The following is a 24,059-nucleotide window of genomic DNA, read 5'->3' as shown; positions in this document are numbered from 1 at the left end:
ATGTTCGAGCCCCGGATGGACCATCTGGGTCTACGCTCTTTAATACGAACGTTAGGGGATCCCATTGAATGCCAGATATCCGCCTGCAATGAGCCGGTATTACATCGACTAGATGTGGTAGATTGATCACTGTAAGTCCCATTAACGAAGTCTGAAGTCCCATTAATGAAGTCGGAGAACGATTGAAATAATTGAATTCGAATTTTGTATTTCCCGTGGGATGACGAGGACAAGTTGGATGGGAGATTGACAGGCACCCAAAGGCACACGAGTGGTTTGGTAGAAAAGCTTGTGCATTCACATGTCTGAGTGCTGCTTCTTTTTTCTCACTTTTCATTTATTAAGGTTAGATGATTCGATCCATGCCCCCTTTCTGATTTCTCGCACCTTCTCCTCTACTTCCCAAAAGCAAACTAATAATAATAATAATAAAGAATGTAATATCATTGGAACAAGCTTTCGGTTGATTAGTTATTAATATTTCTATTTCCTTACATTAAGTTAAGGAACCTATTTCATAATCGAAAAATGATTACGTAAGAAAAGGAAAAAAATTGAATGATTAAATTGTATAATTAATAATATTATTAAGAATTTTTCTATCCTATGCCTTAAAGGCATATCATAAGAACTCATTCTTACCATGAATGTCTCGGTCAATTTGAAAATGAAATAAATGTTTGAATTTAAATGGTAAAAAATTGATAAACAATGTTATAATTTTAGAAAATTTACTTTGTTTAGCTATGCCCTTATAATATAGTATAGAAACATTCCAATTATTAATAATCAAACAGATGTAAAGTAAAAATCACTGATGAGTAAAACCATGAATAACAATTTTTAGGATGTGCCCACGATTAATCATAGCCACAGAATCCAGCTGTGATGCATAAAGCTACATTTTTCTTAATTTCTCACTGCTGTTTTTTACGACAAATAAAAAGAAAATAAAGAAATGTTGAACATTGAGACCACTGGACGCACTAGATCAAGCAATAGTCATTACAATCGGGTTAAATTTGCCGAATGCGCATACAATGCGAGGAGTTTCGTCGATTTCATCACATCAAACACGACGATAAAGCGGTCGATCATCGGAATTATTCGCCATCCACTAGTAATTAATTAAACTAGATACCCTCTTTCCCTTTATACAAAAATACACTATACCCCCAACAAAGTTAAACATAAGCCCCATACAAACAGAGAAAATTAAATGGCGATTAGCAATCAAATCAAGTCGCCGGAGCAATGGATTGGAGCGTACTAATCGAATTGGCCGAGGCCGAGCTCTCAGCGGCGGCAGCGCGTGATCCGGGAGCAGCCGCGACGGTAGGGGTTCGCGTGTGCCCCGGGCCGGCAGTTGTAGTACGACGCGCCACGCCGGGAGCACGGCACCGAGTTCCTCCTCAGAGCCCCGTAGCTTATGTACCTCCCCACCCCCGCGAGCATCCGCCGGGCGGTCTCCGACTCCATCCCCAACTCCTCGGACCCGTCCTCGTCCCAACCTCCGCCGGAGTATGCCAGCAGGCACTCCCCGATCGTCCCCTTGCATCCGGACTCCGCAGCGTAGAAGGCCAGCTCCTGGCCCGCGGTGAGGCCGGCGGCGGCGACGGCCACGTGGACAGCTAGCAGCGCGCAGAACGTGAGGATCACTCGCTTCGAGCAGGTTCCCATCTTTCTCGGCTATGCGATGTAAAGTGACCGAGCCTCGGAGATGTTCTCGGGAATATAAACGACGGTAGGGGTGGAAATACCCTTCGAGTTGGGAGACATTTACATGTTTGCCACTCAGTTACGCGCATTTGCCTTCCACGTGTCCAACTCGAGAGTAAATAATCTGTTTCAGATGTACGTGAGGCCAAAATCAGCTGAGTCGGTCGAGGTGGGTCCCACCTAAATTCAAAGACTCGATATATGAACGAAGTCCAAAGTTCGATCATACATCATCATCACATGATTTAATCGCGGCCTTCAAATGTGGAACCGAACAATGGATTTAGTTACGTGTAATTTTTGATATGCTACCCAATGATCCTATGAATTACTTTTTCAAGCCATTCATTTCGAATTTGATATCAGGTCAGTCACTGGCACGACGGATGCGGTCGTCTCTCTTCGTGGATCGGGTAAGTGAGGAGTGATTTTTCTTTTTGTTTTTTTTGTTTTTCCAATTCCTCTCCTTCAATTAGGGCATCAATCTAGTTCTTTGTCGAGACAAATGGATGAGTGATGATCTTTCTCAAGCCAACTAAAGCCAGTTAATGGACAACTAATGTGACAGGGTCCCCCTTGTGTATTGAAAGAGACGTGCTTTAAAATAAATAGATAGATAGAAAATAAATGAATATATATATATATATATATATATATATAAAAAGGTTCATTATCAATGGCCTGCTACGGATGGTTCTTTTTGGAGTTAAATGCGGGCTTTGCACATGGGACCAGATGCCCTTTTCACCGGGGCGGTTGATAGCGGCTCAGCCGCGTTCTTTCCCGGCCTAATCAGCTACTGATCAATCATAGCCTCGAGGAATTATGCAATTCAAATCTTAAACCATATCTTGTTTTAGATCCACCCCACCAAATTCATGTCGAATTTGACAAAGGAGACTCCCTATAATGATATTTGCCGTTGAGCTGAAACTAAGATTTTTTAACTTCAAATCTCATTATTAAGATTATCGGTACAATTGACAAAATGAGACTTCACAGAGTGATATTTTTCATATTAAGATTTTTAACTTCAAATCTCATTGGTAAGATTTTTATTTTTTTTATGCATGTTCATTTTATGTTTTGCCCGTCTTCTGTTAATCCAAAGACACATGTTATAATCGAAAAATTCAGGTGCAACTTACAATAAAGTGGAAAATTTGGGATCTAATTTCATCCGTTGATGATGTGAAGATCTCAAACCATCAAACAATCCAATTTCCTTTAATAGTCATACCGAAAAGACCCATAGAGAGAATGTTGGAGTCGTCTACGCTTTAGGTCCGCTATCTCCTGAAATTCATATACTAATGCAAGAGTGAGATCAGCAAGACTCGGGAATAAAAAATTACTCAATACACTAGTCGTGTTGGTTGAAGGGTAAACAACTAGAAAATTATCATTTTGAACCTCCTGTGACGCACATACTTTATGTTTATCACATTCACATATCGAAAGAACCTTGAAATAATTTAAGTTTACGCCTGAAAACCGAGAATGAATCGGGTGACTAACTAGATAATACTCTTCAAGAGACCATGGGCCGGCCCAATTCTTCTCAAATGGAAATATTTCAAGTGGGTCAAATAAAAGAAAAAAGCCCATTCGACCGGATCATGAAGCCCACGTCTCCTCGATGAAAGCGAATAACGACCGGGGGGTTTCCGCTTATGATAAACGAGCCAACTCTGACTCCGTCAACACGCCGGCTGCGCCCATGATAAACGAATAACTGAGATGAGTTTAACCACCAAGTTAGCCCAGTTGATAACGTACTTCGTCTTCTACAGATGAGGTCAAAGGTTGAAACTCGACTTAAATATAAGAAGCTAGCGTTAGTGAAGAGATTAAGAAGTTAAAATTCGATTTAAGTATGAAAGCGTTTGCATTAATAAATTATTATCCTCTATCTATATGAATTATTTGGGCTCACTGTATATTTTAATGGGTCATTGTAATTTAGGTGGGCTGTGTTGCCTTTATCATTTCGGACGAACGGAACATTCCATAAGGACCGTGAAGCTGATGGTTGCTACACTGTCTCCTCCCCGGCTTTTATTCAGAGAAAAAACTGAGATGAGCTTAAGCTTATGATAAACGAGACAGTTTAAAGAGTGGCAGCTCTGACTCGGTCAACTCGCCGGCTGCGCAATGGATTCCGCCCCGACGAAGCTCGAATACTACACCGACATGCTGAAGCTCCGATCCTCAGCCACAGTTCTCAGCTTCTTCAAGGTCAGTAGAAATTTTTCCCGATCACTGACGAACTTCGTTTTTATTCCATTCCTGTTCCTGTTGGTTGGTGAGGAACTGAATGCGGTGAGATTTTCCGTCATTTCTCCGTCCATTGTCGCTTGGTGCTGATGACTGATTGGCTTCACTGTTAAGTTTTGCTCGCCGAGCTTCCCATTTAACTCTGTGTCTGAAGTTTTAAATCCTTTAATTGGAAAAGAAAAGGTGATCATGAAAGCATCTTAAGCATAATTCTATTAATTGCCCCGTTTGGATTGAAAGATTCCCGATTTTAACTTTAACTTTAACTTTAACTCAACACACTGTACAACAAAAATACACATTTCTCAATTCAAAAATTTTAACTTTAACTTTAACTCAACACACTACACAACAAAAACACACGTTTCCCAAGTCAAATTTATAATCACATCTCATTTGTCCTTTTTCACAATCAAAATCAAAATCAAAATCAAAATAACTTTAACTCTGAATCCAAACGGCCCAATGCATTGGTTGTTCTGATTTGATTTTTAGGTGATGAAATTGAATTCTATTTGATTCTGAGAAATGATAGAAAGGAGTATAGGCAGGCAGTGGGGTTTCGTTTATTTATGGATTGGTAAAGTGATCATGCTTATGAGAATTTGATTTATTTTCCTTTTTAAGGTCGATGATCGTAGACAAGCTCTGGTATTGGATTCTACGGTCTTCCATCCCCAAGGCGGAGGCCAGCCAGCTGATACCGGCGTTATTGCTGTTGGGGATTCGGAGTTGAAATTTGTTGTCGAAGATGTTAGATTGAAAGACGGAATCGTAATGCCGGCTCCATTCTTTTATTAAGAGCTTTTAGCTGTGTATTTCTGTGGATCATTGAGTTTGATTTTATTGGATGATGTAGGTTTTTCACTATGGTTTTGTTGATAGTTCTGCTGCAGTTTCCGAGTCAGAGTTCGAGAAAGGGAAAGAGGTTGTTCTGTCTGTGGATGAGCCGAGACGCAAGCTTAATTCCAGGTATCTGTTGTTGAGGAGCAGTGTTGATGCATTAATGTGATTATTATTTGATCAAAGCCGATAAACGGAAAACAAAATTCATCTTATTCATGTTGCTGAATTGCTCGATAACATTCATTATTTGTTAAATGGCAAGGAAAGAAGAAGAATTCTCTAATGCTGATTGATAGCCCTCTTATTGAAAGAGTTTATAGGTCTCACTTTGTTTTAAGTCCTGTTTGCTGACTGACATGGTCACATACTCTGGTTTGATCATTCTGAGTAGATTGCATTCAGCTGGGCATTTACTGGACATATGCATGAAGAATGTTGGCTTGGGACATCTTGAGCCTGGGAAAGGCTACCATTTCCCTGATGGGTATGATCTACTTTTCGAAGGATACAATCGAATTTGTGAGTTAATATTGTTGGTCACTTGCAGAACTTTACTATGTGAAACAGCAAGCATTCTTATTCTTTTCACTATATGAGAAGGGGATGTCGCTGTATGTTCTTGTTTTTCCTTCAAAACTATGAATGTTGGCTAAAGGCTTATGAATTGATGAGCTCATGAAGGTGCTCCATTCTTGTTAGTTGTTTATGGAAAATAAGATGCCAAAAATTATTTGGGCCTTTGAAGTGGGCTTTTCACTCATTTAAGCATATCTTAATCACACACACACACACACACACACACACATAATAGATAGTTATTCTGCATCCTAACTCCGAAATTCATGAATTGTGATTGCTTCCATAAGCCTTAGTTTGAGCTGCTCGCTGTAAGGCAAAAAGGAATTTTTTGTGGTGACAATTTCGTTGTCCTTTTTTTTTTTTGGTGCCTAGCAGTAGCATCACCTAGTGGTAGGGTGAAGTATCTAAGGATTAAGTCTCGATAAGAAGGAAAAAACATATATGTGCAGAATGTAATCATGGTGAAAGCTCTTGATACATGATAATGGATATGGGGTTCAAGCTTTTGATCAAGTTGGGCTTTTACAGGCCATTTGTTGAATACAAAGGCACAATTTCACAGACTGATCTCCAAAACAAGCAAATCGAATTGGAGAGGGAAGCCAATGCTCTGATATCTAGTGGTGGAAAAGTATGCTTCAAGCTTCAGCCTTTATTAATTCTTATTGCTCGCTGTATTTTTCATGCTTATATTTTATATCTTACAGGTTTTGGTGGCTGTGCTCCCTTATGGAGATGCTTCTGATCTGTGTGGTGGCTCCCTTCCTGATTATATTCCTCAGGTCAGTACTCCTGCAAACTGTAAGAAAATCAACTCTGCTGGTTGCTATGTAAACGGGGCAAGTGAAGTCACATTACTTATTGAACCGAAAGGCAACTGAAGAGTTTTCGATGTACAGAAGAGTAATTTCTATATCCTAGTCACCTACCCATCACGAGTATCATTTTTGTGATTGATGTCTCCGCTTGATAAACTTTCGAAACTTGTTGAACTCCAGTGAACATCTTAGTGGTTATATCATTATATATCTTTCAGCACATATGGAATAATTTTTAGATAAAGTTAAAACTTTCTAGAATTTGTGTTCATTCAACTTGCTGATAAATATTTATGTCTGTCCAGTACAAGTGGGGAGCATGTCAACTTGATTATACAGTTCCTATCATCCCATTCAGCAGTTGTGTGATTTTATTGTACAATTATTATTGCAGAATAGCACTCCTCGCATTCTGAAGTTTGGGGACAATCCTGGATGCCCCTGCGGTGGTACCCATGTTGACGATATATCAGAGATCATCAGCATGAAGGCAAGTTCTCTATTGTCTCACATATCTCAATTTCATTTCATGAAGGTCATATTTTCTTATGCTACTGGTATATCTTGAATGTCCACATCATTTATTCTAATACACCTCTAGCTATATCATCAGCGCCCATGCACGTGCATATTTTGTGGTTCATGAGAAGTTGAGAACTAGGTGTACATTTCATTCCAGTCTCAATTTCGGAGATGTGTTTCCCTGAGTAAGCGGCATAATTTATGGTCTCAGGTTTCTCGAATCCGAACAAAAAAGGGAATGACCAAAGTTTTATACAACGTTGAATGAGCTCGATCTTCAGGAGCACGCTATGTACTCACCATACGTGACTACTGCAGAATCAGACTCCCTCCTCTACAAACTACAGTTTAGCGATTGAAGAATTCTAGAGTTCATTTAATTTGAGTTATGCTATTTCTGTCCTGAGTAAATCGATCAAGTACACAGCTTACAGGCTTCTGCATGTCCATGCCGGATATATATACTAAAAACATATAGTTTCTGTACTGTAATCAATCACGTCTGTCATAGAATACCTATTCCTAGGCTCATCTATCGTCTGATTTCCATTGATCTTGGACTAGAAGGTGATACTGAATTGGGGCTTAGTTGTTTTGGGATAGCGATTTTGGAAGTTGTAGATGATGCACGGAACGGAACACGTGTGCGATGTAATGGTCAGCACGAGTGAGTGGAGCCGTGTTGGTGTCCGTTCAAATTGTACTATCTATATCGGCAACTTTCTAGAACTTGATGAGGGGGTTGGTCCAAATTCATAGCTGTCAATTTTGAACCTGTCGACTAATTCTCGACCTTAGGATGTTTGTGCTCGACTTTCTTGAAGTAGTCATCTCCACAAGTTGTTGCTGAAATGACCCGTTTTGCAGATAGATCAATCGACAGCGTTATTGGAACCTCAATCTGAGGCGAACGAGTTTGGATTGTTCTGTTTGAATGGTAGGAAAGCGTTGCTCCTTTAAGAATGTCTCCATTCAAGGATTTGCCATTTGTAGAACACATAATTTTGTCACAATTCGTCAGATTCTGATGGCAGTGGAAGACCCAACTCATCAAATTGACTCTGCCAGAGATTTTTTCGCTCTTCATATCTGAGAGATTCACCGTTGACGGCTACTCGCCATACATTCTGGATCGAGCATATTTGATACGATTTGATAAGACAGTAAGAACAATTCGAACCATCGCCTTAAGGCGGCCGCCTCATCCTACCATTGGTGATAGTATTTTTGAGGAACTGGAAGATTATTATGGTTGTGCTCGCGTTTGCTTTCCGTCGAATGTTGTGCGTTGAATGTAGCAGCGTTGGCAACTCGATAGAATTTCTTAGCGATAGCTCGCGATAAAAAGCGAAAAAGATTTTGGCTTCAATCTTCATAGCTCGCCAGTCACAGATAGAATGGATCTCGCTAAAGACCTAATCAACTGCAAATGGTAAACAGAAAAAAACAAAGGAAAAAAAGAAAAGAAAAGAAAAGGAGATTCCTTGTAAAGACTTTTCATTAGGTTTTTTCGACATGACACGTTATCGCATACGAAATAATATAAACTTGGGCAAAATGCCTATGCGATGTCACGGGGCTAGAATCTTTTCAGTCGATAATGTTAAATTCATAATTTATGCGATGCTCGATATAACACATAACCTCAATATATAGTAATATCATTAAAATCATGAACTCTTAATCTATCTATATAAGTAAAATTCACTTTAATCGTAATAAATGCTGTTAAGATAATGCAATTAAATATTTTAAAAACAATTTAATTTTCAGAACGAAAAAATACTTATAGATACAGCAAACGTTTTATAAATATAAATATTTATTTTTATTTATAGTAAAACTCACTCGAACAACAATTAAAATGTTTGAGTTTATGCAATTAAAAATTACGAAAAATTAATTTTGATTTTCGTGCTTCTCTGTAAAAAAATTAATTTTTGGAATTAAAAACAATTAAAATATAGCAAAACCAAAGGTTGTGATTTCTGATAAATTTGTGTTTTTGCAAAGTAATGCTAATAATCTAAAAAAATTACCAGAAGTTACTAATTTAATAAACTTATGGTCATTAAAAAGGAAAAAAATTTAACAGGTCACGTATGGTCATATCAAATTGTACTAGCCTAAAAAAAACCTTTAATAATCCTAAAACAATTAATTAATCGATAAAAATATAAAATAGATATTAGAATTTTTTTTTAAAAAATATAATTAATTATGCATATATATATATATATATAAAATAATTAAATTTTACTAATCATAAGAATGTGCCATATATTAACGATGCCTAATATATTAGATTGTTATTTGAAATTTTAATGCTTCTAATTATAAGAATTAATTTTTTTTAGAAATCGCGACAATTATTAAAAATAAGACCGTACAAAGCACGGGTTTGAACACTAGTTTGTAGTCAAATTTTAAACTCCTTACGTTGTATATTAACTTATATATCTATAACATGAGCTAAACTAATTTCTCTTTCTTCTTATGTACAAATTATATTTAATAGTTTGGAAATCACTCCTCTTATGCCCAAATTATATTGGAAAAGTAGCATATGCAATTTGATGAGAAATGTATATAGAATATTCTCGAAAATTATACAAGAAAATATTTCTTATTGATATCAATACGACTTGTGTGACCGGACGTATCTGTCCGTGGGATTATATACTAAGCACGAGAGAGTCGTGAGTAGTACCGTCCTTATTATTTAAAAAAAATGATATAAAAAGCTAAAATTTTTTAAAAAAGAAGAAGGTACATACAGGTACATGCTTACGGACGAGTTTTCATTGTTTAATAAAATAATAAAATAAAATAAATAAAATAAAAAGAGAGAGATGATGCTATCGGGACACGTTATTGATAACCGTAAAGGATTTGAGGTGGGTATACGTACGGTACGGGATAAGTCCCCTCAGTCCGCGTATAAATTGCATGGCTGATAGGGGCGGTGCCTCTGGCTCCACTCACATTTATCTGAAATATCATCCATATTTTGTCTCAATAATTGCAATATTATTACGATTGCAGAAAAAATCATATTATATCTATTATTATAAATTATTTTATGAGAGCTGAATTTTTCTATTAAAGTCTCGGTCTTTTTTTTTTCCTTTTTTTTAAAAAATTTTAACAAAATTTTCCAATCTGGAATTTTGATTTCCCGTCATAACCCATCTCTTGATTATATGTCTTGCCTAGGAGGCATTATTATGCCCGTATGAAATTTTGCAGTTATACGACATTAGGTGTTATAAAAGTGAATTTTATCGAACGATGTCTATATCACTATCTTGATTTTCGTCCCTCTTGCCTCGTCGGATTTACTTGCCCGGATCATGACATGATAACACGTCCAAGGTGTGTGTGAGCGTGTTCGATCTTGATGTGATTCAGGGTATTCCAAAGCAGCAGTGGCGACCGCAAACATGATGGATCCTTCCTCTTCTGAGACCCTATTGTTTCTCGATTGAACATGGAAGTCTTAATGGATCGATACGGTCCCGTTCGCTTCGCTTCTTCTTACAATTCAATAAACCCTAATGTCTATGGGGGAATTACATGCGAGTCCCACACGAATCAACATGTCAATTAAATCTTTGTTGATTTTTTTTTATTTGTTCTTTGGTTGCTTCTAATATTGAATTTATTAATATAATTCCATTTTTGCCCTGCTTCGTGTTCAACAGACGAGCTCGAAAACAGCGTAACCGCTGACCGTTCTTTCTTTGACAAAGACAAATCCCATGAATGAATGAATGAATCCTCAGCCTCAACGAACAGATTTTCTTCGTTTCATTTCCGCCCCCACACAAATCTCTCTCTCTCTCTCTCTCTCTCTGTTATTCTCTTCTCCATCTCCAGCGACCATCCGATCCCATTAAGCCCCCCCCCCCCCCCCCCCCCCCCCCCCCCCCCCCCAAGTTGCAGATTCTCCCCACTTGTAGCCTTTTCCTGTGCATTTCATTATAACCTTCCTCTCCCAATCTTCACCTCCCGTTGCCTTTGACTCGTTCCTCCCTGCACAATTCTGCTTTTCTGGGCATAAATATCATCCACTGATAGTTCATGGGCACGTTCTTCATCTCTTGTTCTTGCTGATCTTGGCAGTCTTTCAACTCGGGGGTAAGATTTCATCCGATTTTTCCGTATTTCAATGGGTTTCCCTTGATCGCTTTAGCCTTCTTCATTGCTCACGATTCGTGTCGCAGTTTCGTCCATTTTCATCTCTGTGTTGGTGTATTCATAGTATTGATTCGAGAGCACCAAGCTGTTGCAGAAAGTTCTCTGCTTTCATTTCTCAGTGTGAAAAGGCTTGTTATTGGAAGCTTCCTTGTTTTTTGGCGAAAAAGAACGGATTTTTTTTTCCTGGGGAAATGAGATCTGCAGTGCTGATTTGTGTATTTGTTTTTTCCGAAATCGAACGAGATGAGAAACTTGGAAATATGCAGAGCTGACGATTGGATATGAATTTTGTCAGATGGCGATCAAAATTTTCGCTTTCTTTATCGGACTAACCTTTTTCTATTGCGTTCGATATGTTTTTTTTCTCCGGAGAGTGTTCGTTATAATCCTGTATTGATGACTCTCGTTTTCATTGAGATGGGGATGTGGTATTATAAGTCTTCACGAAGAAATTAGTATGAAGGGTATTGGTTATTCTTTGCGATTGCGATACTGCATCTGCATGAGCTTTAGACCAACAAGTACCGAAGGGTTTGTTTGAGTTTTTGCTCTGAAGAAGGGATTCGATTCTGTTCTTCTAGTGGAACATTGTTTGCTTTTATATTTTGATTACCAGAAAAGGGGTTGCATCGTAATCAGTGCAAAGGAGTGGAAAGGCACGAGAATGGAGTTGCCATATGAAACTGGACAATTTTCTTGGCTATTGTGTTCCATCATATGTGCATTTCTTCGTACAGAACATGGCTCTGCAGGATTTGTTAATGTACTCGAACCTATAAGTGCTTGTCGCATTGATCGATTTCCTCTTCATCGTGATTTATATTAAGCACATCTCTTTATCGAGGCATTTACATTATTGCAGGCCTAAGCGATGGGATTGGGAGGAGAAGCGATGACCAAATTTGAAGCTGACTATCAAGTCAGTTTTGGGTATAATTGCGGTGACTATAATGCTGCAGGTCTCACTGGGGTCTCCAAAGGAGTCAACATCCCTTGGAAGAACAGCAAGATACAAAGGACCAGCAGCTTCTCTTGCCTCTCCGGGGCAGCCCTAAGTGCCAATGCAACCTTAGCAAACACAAACATCTTGAACGGGCTAATCGGGGAAGAGATACTACCGGTATGGGATTCCCCGAACTCATTCCGCAGAGTCCCCTCTTCTCCAACCCTGTCAAAGTTAGACATGCTTTCATCTTCCCTCCAGAGCAGTATTTCGAACTTGAGCTGCAGCCCGTCTTACCATAGCGACTCTCTCGTGAATGACTCTTATTCATTCAAGCCCATGAGTGCTCCTTCGAGGAGTGAAGGGTTTCTTGGGGCTATGGAGTTACAGGTGGCAGGTGGAGCAGCTGGTGAAGACAGGGTACAAGCCGTCTGCTCTGAGGAGAATGGATCTCTCTTTTGTGCAATTTATGACGGGTTTAACGGAAGGGATGCTGCCGATTTTCTTGCTGGGACTTTCTATGACACAATCACCCAAAATTTAAATGCCGGTGGGCCGTTCCCCTACATCCTGGACGGTAACAATAATGAGATCAATCGGTCAGAGTTCGATAATATGCTTGAGGACTCCTCCCATTTCCAGCAGGGAATCCTCGATTCCCTACATCGAGCTCTGAATCAGGCTGAGAACGACTTCCTGCACATGGTCGAGCAGGAAATGGATGATCGTCCTGATTTAGTTTCAGTAGGTTCTTGTGTTCTAGTAGTGCTTCTTCAAGGGAACAACTTGTATACCCTCAACCTCGGAGATAGCAGAGCCATTTTGGCGACGTATGGAGAGTCCGATGATATTAAGGGGGAGAAGGAACTGATAGCTGTTCAGCTCACTGACAGTCATACTGTTGATAATGAAATTGAAAAAGCCCGAGTACTCTGTGAACACCCCGATGACCCAAAGACAATTGTGATGGGTAGGGTGAAAGGGAAGTTGAAGGTCACCCGTGCCTTTGGAGTCGGGTACTTGAAGAAGGTAGCTGTTTTCGATCATTTAATTGTTTGGTATAAGATGTTTTGTCATATATACGGGGAAAATCATGGACAAAGCTAGCAAATGCACTAGGACTGGATCGGAATCTTATAATATCATTAGGCGTCATTATCTTTCCTTTAAAAATTGAGAAACTTTGAAAAGCTTGCTTCTAGGGAGTGTAGACATTGGTGCTTTCTCTATATATATCTTCATTTTTATCTTCGGCTGCCTGGCAAAATCGGGTTTTCTACAACAACTCTGAGTTTGTTTTCAAACTCACAACAATTTCCTGAACCACAAAGAGCCCAGTAGATTTTCATCATTAAGTTTTCTACTCAGCACAATCCATGAGGAATTTTTTTGCGAAATGTAAATTGCTTCAGAGGTCACCATCTATTGTTTTTATCCAAAAAAATTATTTTCGAGTTATTACAAGAACATTGCGGAAATTTCCTGTCATTTTTCCGTCCCCGTATATTAGTTGTAATTACTAACTTACATTCCATTCATCTCCAGGAAAACTTGAATGATGCGCTGATGGGCATTCTCCGAATCCGAGACCTCAAGAGCCCTCCGTATATCTCCACTGAACCATCGCTGAATGTTCACAAGATATCCAAAGACGACCACTTTGTCGTGGTTGCAAGTGACGGTCTGTTTGATTTCTTCAGCAACCTGGAGGTCGTGATGCTCGTCCACTCCTGTATCCTCAATGATCCTTCCGCTGATCCTGCGAAATTCCTGCTGGAGCAACTTGTTGCAAGGGCAGCTAAAAACGCTGGTAAATATTTCAACAGTGTCTTTTAATTGTGTCTTCTGCAACAAAAGCCAAAAGGCCTATTGCACAAACAGCCCGAAGCATATAAAGCGTAAGACATCGGGACCGACTGGTTCATCAGACTAAGGCTGGTCATATGCCTGGACTGATTTGAGCTGGTCATATGCCTGGGCTGATATTTGGCAATGTATCAAAGTGAAAATATGGCTCTTGGACGTTTTTTAACCCCCAGTGGGCCCGTTGGCCAATGCTCGACTGCTTCAGAAGCTGGTCCCGGTTCTTATAAACTCCTCCTTAGTCAAGTATCGTGAATTTACGAGCTGACAGGGCGATCCTAATAAGGCGTTCATTTTGTTATCGCAGGTTTCAGTATGGAAGAGCTGATGAATATTCCAGCTGGGCGGAGGAGGAAGTATCATGATGATGTGACTGTCATGGTGATCATTCTTGGAACAAATCAACGGACCTTGAAAGCATCTACTTGGATTTGAATAGGCCGAATTGTTAGTCGTAGATTCTCCAGTTATGGGCATCAGCTTAATTTGTTAGTTTCTTGTTGCAATTCATATTCTTCTTTCAAATCGAAGAATGAATCCTGCAAATGTATATAGACATATGATCGAGACTTTTGTTCGATCAGCAAGAAGTCCATCCTGTATGTAAATAACAAGGGTGCGATGATTCTTCTCTACATGGAGTGGAGGAGATAAGTACTTAAAGAATGCCATTGGAAGTAGTTTTGCCCAGATAAAGCTTTGCTCATTTAATAGGCAACGATTACATCTCAATTACATATCAATTGAGATGCATCAAGATGGTTCCTGAATGCCAATATAAATCCCAACGCTCGAGATAAAGCTCATAACAGAGGCAACAATTACATCTGTTGGAAATCTGATTCGAATTTGCCAGCGACTGTTGAAGTTCATATTACACAACACTGAGTAATTCCACATTACAGAACTCTTATTTTCTTGTGTAACAGTTCAGCTATCGGAAGGTTTATTCTCTTCCTTAACAGGAGATTCGTGTCTTGGAGTCACTGGCTCTTCTTTTACTTTGGCCATAGTGTTGGGGACCTCCTTAGCATCGCCAGAAACATCCTGCAACTGCAATTTCCCAAGGGGAATAAATTCAGTTTTCATATCTAACGGCATGGCTAGCATGAAAATGAACGATATTAATATCCAGATTATTCAGACATTCATCAAATATATATATATATACCCCCAAGTTTCGCAGGTTAGCAGTGACATCCTCTTGTTGCTGTTGAAGGGTTGTCCTCAGCTCTTGAAATTCCTATTAGTTATCATACAAAAGAGAACAATTATTAGCATTTAATCCAAAGCCAAACACCAGAGGGGTTGTCAGAAGAAATAGCCAACCCTGGAAGCTGAAACTGGAACCAAGAAAGTGAACTGGGGTAATCTATTCTGAAGACCAGCATTGTGTTTAACCCGAAGCACTCCAATAAAGATTCGACTTATCTATTAGAAACCCAAAAATAAACAGGAGTCCTAGGACTGTCCAAACCAGCTTTAAGGTTAGTTTATTTCAAAATATCTCCTCTTCTCTTCTCTACTATCATAAAGCCCAAAGACTACCTTTCGTCTCACTTTCACTTTCCCAAAATGTCCTTACTAAAATAAATTGAATTAATAGCAACCACTAGATTAAGGTTCTAATTATCATTTTAGTTGAGTAACTACCCTATTTCAACTCCTATTTTCTCTCAACCACTCACCCGTTTTCTTCTCTTCCATCTACCTCCTCCACGGGCACAAAGCCTTTTTGTTCTCCTCCCCCCCCCCCCCCCCCCCCCCCCACCTCTTTTTTCTTTCATTACTATTTTCAACTATTAAAGTTTTAAATAAAATAATAATATTTCTACAACATAATGTCCATCATTTGAAAAATGACATATCTGAAACATTTTCGGAAATAAAATGGATGAGTTACTTATTAAATTAACATATTGAAAGATATTCGCCCAAAAATATATTGAAAGAAATTATTAATGTTAAATTACACTACAAGACGCTGCGTGTAGCGCGGACATGGCTCTTAGAAGCTCAAAATAGCATCTTGGTTCTAGGTTTAGAAATAATATCCAATCCGTTTAATGCAATTGCGGTCGTTCGGAATTCCAGACAGGACTAACCCATGAGAAATCCTACTTTATAATAAATACTGTAGAATACTCACAGATCTGAGTTGCTCCACCTCCACATTCAGTGATTTCTTGAGTTCTGATAGTTCCTGCATCACCAAGACATAGATGAATCCACCCCAAAAGAATCCTGATATTAATCCTTGGAAATTGCGAAAGCTTTTAGCTAGACTAGTTGGACCAGAAAAGAGGGTATTTGTACTAGAAATCAAATAAATTCAGCATGCATAACATAAAATTCAACAATTCCATGTCCCTTGTAGAAATTCACGGTGACACTAGAACCTAAAGAAAGCACAACTACAGGTTCAAAACGGAAGAATTGCAGAAGACTTGATGTAGGTTATCAGAGAACAGATATGATAATCAACATGTAAGAAAGTAAAAGGAAGGAAGACCCTGCTTCCCTCTTCAGTAGTTCAAAGCTCACCAGAATCCATTTTATCAATTATAGAAATTACAGATTCTTAAGTTCGATTTACATTTTAAAGTGGTCTTTAATGAGGCAGCTCGCTCTCTCCATGACAATATGATTCCAAACGACCCAGAAACATGCGATAACAGGGTCACGAAGGGCATGATAAATGACAAGAGTTGCACGAAGAACAGATAACCAATCAGCACTTACATCACGGTAGATCTTAACTTGGGTATCCAGCTTCGACCTCCAACTCTGCAGATCCTGGGCAAAACAAAGAGAAAAAGGTTTCGAAACGGCCTAGATTGATTGAAGATGCAAACAACAGAATGGACTCTTCAATTACATACCTGCTTAAGGCTCTGGATTCGCGTAAGAAGCTCCGACCTCGATTCATTCAATTCCTGGGGAACACAAACTTCAGAACCCAACGAGCCAAACATCTCAACTTAAATTTACTACACTGAAACAATTTAACATCGATTCCGAGCAATCAGCCGTAGCAATTCAAAGTAGTGAGATTAAAACCAAATAGTCCCCGAATGAGCTTCATCAAGCGATTCTCGAAGCGAAATATCCAAATTAATAGCAGAGAACGTACCGCGATCTTGGCGCTAACCGGAGTGACATTCTCCTCCTTCTGCAAAACAAAAGCGCACAAATCGTCAAATATTCTTTTCGCCATCATTAAAGCAACAACACGAGCAGGGTAGATGCCGCATCGATCGCGGGGAAAGGAGAGAGAGTACAGACAGATGATGAGAGCGGAGCGGCAGCGACCGGAGGGGAAGGAGCCGAATCGGATTCCGCCATAGCCGCGGAGACCAGGATCTTAAGCAGATTCCGACGGGGTTTTGGGTGGATGCAGGGAAATCCAAATCGAACTTCAGTTACAAACCCTAAAAAATTGATTTTGATGAAGAGTGAAGAGTTTCAGAGTGAGAAAACGGAATTCGAAGTTTTTGAATTTGAAAGGAGAAATGTGAAGAAGTTCGTGTTTTTTTTTTTTTTATAAATAATAATAATTATTATTATTTATCAGTCAAATAGTAGTCAGTCATTACGAAGGGAGACAGAGGCTGTCGTGCCGTTTAAGTTCGGGCCATCCGTCATGGGCCAGATTGGTGGGCTGGGCCGAGCTGCCCTTTTGAATTTGAGTCCAGTTTCACGCCTTTGAGACCATCAAACCCATTTGAGATTTTTCAGTTCATTTAAGAGAAATAAATCAAGAAAATAAAAGGAAATTATTCGTTATCGGTTTGTTCCAATATTTACCAATCTGCTGACACAATTTCGATTTTTTATTTTTATGAGAGAAGAGGAATTTCATAAAAAAATGCAGAATTGAAATTAATGAAATAATTGTGAAAATGTCCATATTAAATATCAAACTCAAAAAGTCAGTTGATGGGAATGCCCAGAATTCTATTTGGAAGGCTCTCGTGGATCGAATGGAGGGCCCTCGTTCACGGTAGGCTAGTCAATTCCTTTTCACATGAAAGAAGATACGTGAAGAATCGAAAAAATTAATTATTTCAACTATTTGAGGAATTAGTTTAGAAATATATTTTACGACTTACTCAACCAAGCAGTATTGGCAAAAAAAAAAGCATGTAGTGAAGCATCTAATATAAATAAAATATATTGAAATTTTAATATCAATCATAAGTTTATCACATAATTATAAAAGTAAAATAATAATTATTTTACTCCATGTACGCCCAGAAGGTGAGGAATTAACGAAACAAAAACTTGCTCATTCTAAAATATTAAAAAATAACATAGTATTTAAATATATTTCAGAATTTACTTTTTAAAAATTTTATATATTGATTTATTTTTGCGCAATTATGTTCAAGATTTTCATACTATCAGCGTTTTTGTTATTCTCGTATTTCAATGAATAAAAACACTCATTCAAGGTTTGTGAGACCACGTTGATTCATTTTCTTTTACAATTATTAAATTCCTCATTTGTTGTTTTTATATATTTACATGTAGATTATTATATTAAGAAAGGTGAATGAGGAGACACTCAATCGGAAACCAAATAAATGGTCTAAAATCCTACATGGTAAGCTCTCATCGAAAAGAATAGTGGCCTCTCATCGCATAAGTTTGAAAAGTCAAAATTAAATACATATAATAGATAGATTGTACAAAATAACACGGGCATTTCTTTCATTCATTATAAAGATGGATGTACAATTACCGTCAACAGACGATATGTAGACACGAACATCGTTGACTTACAGACCCCGTATTATTTGTCCCCGCCAATTATAAAGTTCTTGAGTTACAAATAATTCAAATAAAACAGAAATTCAGTCCTTTTTTTTTTTTGTAAATATTCTTGTTTAAATACATCCACAAGGGATAACTAGCCATTGGTGAACTACTAGCTATGTACGTATACCTCCCTAATCAGGGAAAAGAGAAGGTCATAATTACGACTATAAATATATGTAGTGCAAGGCCCGCAATTTGCGGCTGCTTTCTCTAGTTGCTTCCTTTTTGCAGGCTCGTTAGCCACTTCTACTTTTCATTTCTAAATAATGTATTTTTAGTAAAAAAATATCAATATTAGTGGTGTGTTTTTCTTAAATAAGATATCATATTTAAGTATCGTGAATGAAGTAAATTTATAATCATAGAGTTTACTTTTTTAATCGACTTAACTGAATTAGTCGGGACATATTATGTTTTAAATATCAAAGGTATACATTAAAAAATAAAAAGAGATAGGAGTAGGTGAAAAGGAAAGTTCAATATTACGCGACAAAATAATAAAGAAAGAATTTGGGGCACTGCTTCTAGTTTGTTGTTTTTTAATGGGACAGAAATGGGTTATAATAATAACATAATTAATAACATTATTAATTTATTTAGATATAAGCGCCGCCATTTAAGAATCTCAGTCTACTCACAATCTATACCAAATCCCTTTCGTCCACACTGATCTCTCTTATTATTCTATTCTTTACTTCCTCAGATGTCAAGCACCAGTCAAATAATACATGAAAAAAGGAAAAAAAAAAAGAAAACTAAAAGAAAAACGAAAATTTCAACCAAATTCACATTATTACTCACCTCCAGCTGACTAATTAAGTTGCTCACGAATCTTTAAATTTAATTTAAAAATGGAAAATGTAGAACCGTGCAACATGATTTTTTGACTTTTTTTTTCACGTTACAGTACAAATTCAAATAATTTCCTTATATAACATGAAAAAAAAAATTCCACCGCGCAAAACACCATCTATTTTCCATCGAAAATTAGATGGAATGCTAATGTGACGACTTTTTTTAGGATATTTTCGCACAAAATAAAATTTTAGGAACATAAAGTTAATTAAATAAACTATAAATTTTTTAGGAGAAAAAAAAAAGAGAAATGCTTGATCAGAGAGGGTCAAGGCGTCTCCACCGGTGACCCCAATCGAGGAGTTGGTGAATTGGGGTCGCCAGCCTCCTCAAACAAGGCCTCCCCAATGGGGGGGGGGGTATCCCCCAAATTGAGGCGGTCGATGAGAGGCTCCAAACTCCTCCGGTCAAGCCTTTCGTTTTTTTTTAGTTTATTTAACTAAATTTAGGTCCTTGAAGTTTTATTTTGTGCGAAAATACATCCAAAAAGGCCGTCACATCAACATTCCGTCTAATTTTTGACGAAAAGTAGAGGCATGTTATGCAGGGTGAATTTTTTTTCATGTTATATAAGGAAATAATTTGAATTTGTGCTGCAGCAAGAAAAAAGTCAAAAAATCAAGGTGCATGGTGCTATTTTTCCCCAAAAATAATACTTATATAAAAAAGAAAATTCAATTTAAAAAGTTATTTAAAATAGCTAGGTCGGATTGTAAATTGTGCTTGTCGTTTAGAATATCTACTCAAAGTCCTTAAAAATAACTTGGTGCAAATCTTTCATCTTGATTGAGTTAGGAAACTCTTTTTTTTAAAAAAAATTTATGTGTGATAAATTGACAATAAGGGTTATAAGGCGCTTTTTCTTGACTAATTTTCACGATTCAAAAAAACAGCTTGCAAATGGTTAAAATGCTGAGCATAAATAGAAAAGCAAATAGTCTCCGCATTCATACACGCCCAAAGAGTTCTCTTTTCTATTCCAGATTTATTGCGAAAAAAGGACTAGGATTGCGGTCGATTTTAAATTTATTTCTATATTAGAAATTGTTGGATATAAAATTGATTTATAATTTTATTTTATGAGACATGTTCACGTTCTGTTAATTTTAAAATTGATTTATAATTTCATTGGAACTTAATATGCGATTGGAAAATTTTTTTTTTGCACCTAACATTGTTTTTCTCTCCATTTATTACCTCAAAATGTTAATAATTTCTCCGGATTATATTATTTAATGGAAAATCCAGTCGATATATTATAGATAATATATATAAATAATTAAGAAAATGGCAGGAGAAACCGGACATTGCCTTGCTTTACTGCGAAGGACCACGGAGAGGAAATCGCTGTCTGAACCCTGCAAGAACGAAGGAACGAACGACAAGGTCTCTCTCTCTCTCTCCCCCCCCTGTGCGTTCGAAGTTTTCTCTCGGAGCCGGGTCGACTCAGTGAGGAGGGGGGGCGTGAAGACGTACGACGATGAGCCAGGAATCGTTCATCTACAGCTTCGTGGCCCGGGGAACCATGGTGCTGGCGGAGTACACCGAGTTCACCGGCAACTTCCCCGCCATAGCCGCCCAGTGCCTCCAGAAGCTTCCTTCCTCCAACAACAAGTTCACTTACAGCTGCGATCACCACACCTTCAATTTCCTCGTCGAGGACGGCTACGGTGAGTCCTCCTCCCCCTCCCCCCGCTACACTGACTGTGTCGAGCTCACCTCGCCCCCTGATCTCTTCTTTCTGTCTGTAACAGCTCAATTGCTCGTATGATATGAAGGACGTGGTTGGATCTAAAGCTTTAGCATTTCGCATTGTTTGAATAAGCATCGCTCGAATTTCATATTGAAAGGGAAAGTTTTGGCATTGTTCATTCTTTTCTTGATGATCAATTGATTTGACTGGCCGAAAGCAAAATTCTTGATCCCAAATGCCGGGAATTTTTGAATTTTCTGTCGGGATTTTCTCGGGTGCACTTGCCAATGTGTAACGTGAATTAAGTATGTAGTAAGCATGACAGGTCCTGCGACAATTATGTTGTATTTATGTACTTCTTGATATTAATTTTGGGTAAACGAGGGGGGAAAAAGAGGACTTATTTCATGACGTTAAACATTCGATGTCTCGGTATGCACTTCTGAGGAAATATACCTCAATTTTGTTGGGTTAAAGATGGTTTGTCCCTGTAATTGCATCGAGGGGTAGTTCAATTTAGGTTTGCACCATTTCTCATAATTGTTAGTTTTCACATCCACCGTTTGTGAATTCTATAAGATGCTTGTTACTTCCCAAAACTATTTGCGATTGACTTGAGCTTTTTGTCTTTGAGTTGATAGAATGTTGTTCCTTGTTTTACTTGCATTACTTGTACATTTAGGTGGACCTTAGACTTCTCTGAACTTTAATGGCCCAAACAAGTAAATTTGCCGTGGTCCTGTTTCATATCACAGATACCTATTTCCTACGTCCATTGATGTTTAATTTTCTGCATCATGCAGCTTACTGTGTTGTTGCTAAAGAGTCGGTAGGCAAGCAGATATCAATTGCATTTTTAGAGCGTGTGAGAGCGGACTTTAAGAAAAGATACGGGGGCGGTAAAGCAGACACAGCTGCTGCCAAAAGTCTCAACAAGGAGTTTGGGTATGTGCTTCCGTGACAGCTCTATAGATGCTGCGGTTTATATGTGAAGCAGCATTCAAAATGCTTCAAGATCTAGGATTATAATCTAACTTCAATTGCAGGCCAATTATGAAGGAACACATGAAGTATATTATTGACCACGCCGAAGAGATTGACAAGTTAATTAAAGTCAAGGCTCAAGTTTCAGAAGTGAAAAGTATTATGCTAGAAAATATAGACAAGGTATCATCTTTTGCTATACATTCTTGAGCTGGGACATTAAACTCTTTCAATTTTGGTTGCTTAGTTTGTCTATTCTCTATACTGTTGTTTCTGGAAACGAGCTCTCATGTTCGTCATGATGTTTCGTCCTTGTCTTATAGGAGGAAGTAGTTCACCTTTGTGAGGCACATTTACAACAACATTCTATATGATATTGGGGATTCTTCTATACCTTTGTTATTGCTCGAGCTTTAGAGATTATCCGTGGTTTCTTTTAGGAAAAATCTTTTCCCCCTTTTCCCCCTTTCCATCGCCAGAGGAAAGTTGCAATAGTGTTGCCATGCTATTAATCTTAAATCCTCTATTGAAAAGTTGATCTTCTATATTGCCAGGTTTTGTCATCTATGTTCTCTTTCCTAGTTTAGTAGAGCTGAGGGTCAGCATGGTTTAGTTAGCTAATTAAGTCGTTCTGGATGATCCTTAGAAAACCAAAAAGATGCAGCTTTGTCCAGTTTTTGGTATGGAATTTGATTCCAGTTTCAGGGCGTTTGATAGTTCTGATTCATTTGTAATGGACAGAAATCTTGTTTCGCTAGCAATCGATGGCAGTGAGCAATATGTTTCTATCTGTTTTCTATACCAAGTATTATGATGAATCAGCTTATCCCCAAAATCCCACACCCAACAACCCGGATTTAATTCCATTTGTCTCAGATTTGATTCTGACTAAATTTGGATATCGTGGTTTTCTCCCCACACCATTGGTGAGCTCGTTGATGGGTAGGGCCTGCTGCAGGGTCAGAAGTAGGATGGGGCATTGGGGAGTATATCGAGTGAATTTCTGAATATAAGGGCTTTATCAGGGAGTTTACAGAAATAAGAGAGTGCTTGAGAATTGATTCTATAACTCAGTTGCTGTTTTGAATCATATGCACATATTATTGGAAGTGCTTCTTTGGTATCCTATTGTTTTAACTTGATGCATCCTTCCAGGCAATCGACAGAGGCGAGAACCTGACAGTTCTAGCAGGAAAGACTGAAAGCCTACATGATCAGGTAATTCAGTGGCAACCACTTTTCAATGCAATTCTCCCCTTTCCTCTGTACATTCCGCTGAAGGGCATTTCCCAAACTTTCAGGCCCAAGCGTACAAGAAACAAGGCACACAGATTCGGCGAAAGATGTGGTACCAGAACATGAAGATCAAGTTGGTCGTGCTTGGAATTCTATTAGTTCTGGTCCTGGTAATCTGGCTTTCGATATGCCATGGATTCGATTGCACCAACTAGCTCATCCATCCATGCATCCATCATCACACACTCTGGAACAGAGCAAAAATCTTGGTTTCAATTTATACATGTAGAGTTTATCTTTGAGGGGAGAGAGAAATGTATCATTGGTTGTGTTGTCTTATGAAGGAATAGCATTTGCCAATGTATCTGTCAAAACATTGTATTGTAACATGAGCCTTTATGGGGCAAGCTATGATGCCAATATTCGTGTCTTAATGGCATATTCGTGTTTTGCCTAAAACTGTGGATTGTGTGTCGTAGTATATTTTGAATCTAGAGAAGTTCGCTCTCGGCAGCTTCCTATCATATTTGAGTTGTCGTAGACTTGTAGTGTACTCTGATTATCCGATGAAACACAAATGAGCTTTCACATTAAAACAAAAATGGAAACTGTTTTCTTTAGTCAATAACTTTCTTTCTTATTTTTCCTCGATTACAAGGAAAATTTATAGATCTAGTATAATAAAATATATTCTATTAGCTAA

At 38.2% G+C, this 24,059-nt stretch overlaps 5 protein-coding genes across 5 annotated transcripts; 3 read left to right on the top strand and 2 right to left on the bottom strand.

Annotated features, from left to right (window-relative positions):
- Positions 1-947: 947 nt before the first annotated feature.
- Positions 948-1,714, bottom strand: LOC116210328 (protein RALF-like 33). Its single transcript, XM_031544195.1, has one exon. The coding sequence runs from the start codon at positions 1,678-1,680 to the stop codon at positions 1,297-1,299; it is 384 nt and encodes a 127-aa protein (XP_031400055.1). The 5' UTR covers positions 1,681-1,714; the 3' UTR covers positions 948-1,296.
- A 2,005-nt stretch (positions 1,715-3,719) lies between these two features.
- LOC116210319 (alanine--tRNA ligase) lies at positions 3,720-7,492 on the top strand. The gene is made up of 8 exons (XM_031544183.1): positions 3,720-3,957; positions 4,624-4,770; positions 4,856-4,968; positions 5,234-5,326; positions 5,950-6,052; positions 6,129-6,203; positions 6,634-6,729; positions 6,973-7,492. Exons 1-8 carry the CDS (start codon positions 3,874-3,876, stop codon positions 7,027-7,029), a joined length of 768 nt encoding a protein of 255 aa, XP_031400043.1. The 5' UTR covers positions 3,720-3,873; the 3' UTR covers positions 7,030-7,492.
- A 3,182-nt stretch (positions 7,493-10,674) lies between these two features.
- On the top strand, positions 10,675-14,447 carry LOC116213089 (probable protein phosphatase 2C 40). The gene is made up of 4 exons (XM_031547903.1): positions 10,675-10,901; positions 11,824-12,933; positions 13,450-13,714; positions 14,075-14,447. Exons 2-4 carry the CDS (start codon positions 11,833-11,835, stop codon positions 14,200-14,202), a joined length of 1,494 nt encoding a protein of 497 aa, XP_031403763.1. The 5' UTR covers positions 10,675-10,901; positions 11,824-11,832; the 3' UTR covers positions 14,203-14,447.
- Position 14,448: 1 nt separating this feature from the next.
- LOC116213097 (CAP-Gly domain-containing linker protein 1) lies at positions 14,449-17,299 on the bottom strand. The gene is made up of 7 exons (XM_031547914.1): positions 17,053-17,299; positions 16,901-16,939; positions 16,650-16,703; positions 16,510-16,563; positions 15,917-15,970; positions 14,939-15,010; positions 14,449-14,820 (listed from the first exon to the last, which is right to left on the bottom strand). The coding sequence occupies exons 1-7, from the start codon at positions 17,110-17,112 to the stop codon at positions 14,698-14,700; spliced, it is 456 nt and encodes a 151-aa protein (XP_031403774.1). The 5' UTR covers positions 17,113-17,299; the 3' UTR covers positions 14,449-14,697.
- Positions 17,300-20,739: 3,440 nt separating this feature from the next.
- On the top strand, positions 20,740-23,815 carry LOC116192921 (vesicle-associated membrane protein 724). Its single transcript, XM_031521628.1, has 5 exons — positions 20,740-21,113; positions 21,940-22,081; positions 22,183-22,303; positions 23,276-23,338; positions 23,422-23,815. The coding sequence occupies exons 1-5, from the start codon at positions 20,924-20,926 to the stop codon at positions 23,569-23,571; spliced, it is 666 nt and encodes a 221-aa protein (XP_031377488.1). The 5' UTR covers positions 20,740-20,923; the 3' UTR covers positions 23,572-23,815.
- The last annotated feature ends 244 nt before the right edge of the window (positions 23,816-24,059 follow it).

This window comes from Punica granatum, chromosome 1 (assembly GCF_007655135.1).
Source record: "Punica granatum isolate Tunisia-2019 chromosome 1, ASM765513v2, whole genome shotgun sequence".
In the NCBI taxonomy this organism is placed as follows: Eukaryota; Viridiplantae; Streptophyta; class Magnoliopsida; order Myrtales; family Lythraceae; genus Punica; species Punica granatum.
Note: the sequence above shows the minus strand (reverse complement) of the source record. Positions and strands in the feature narration are given on the sequence as shown.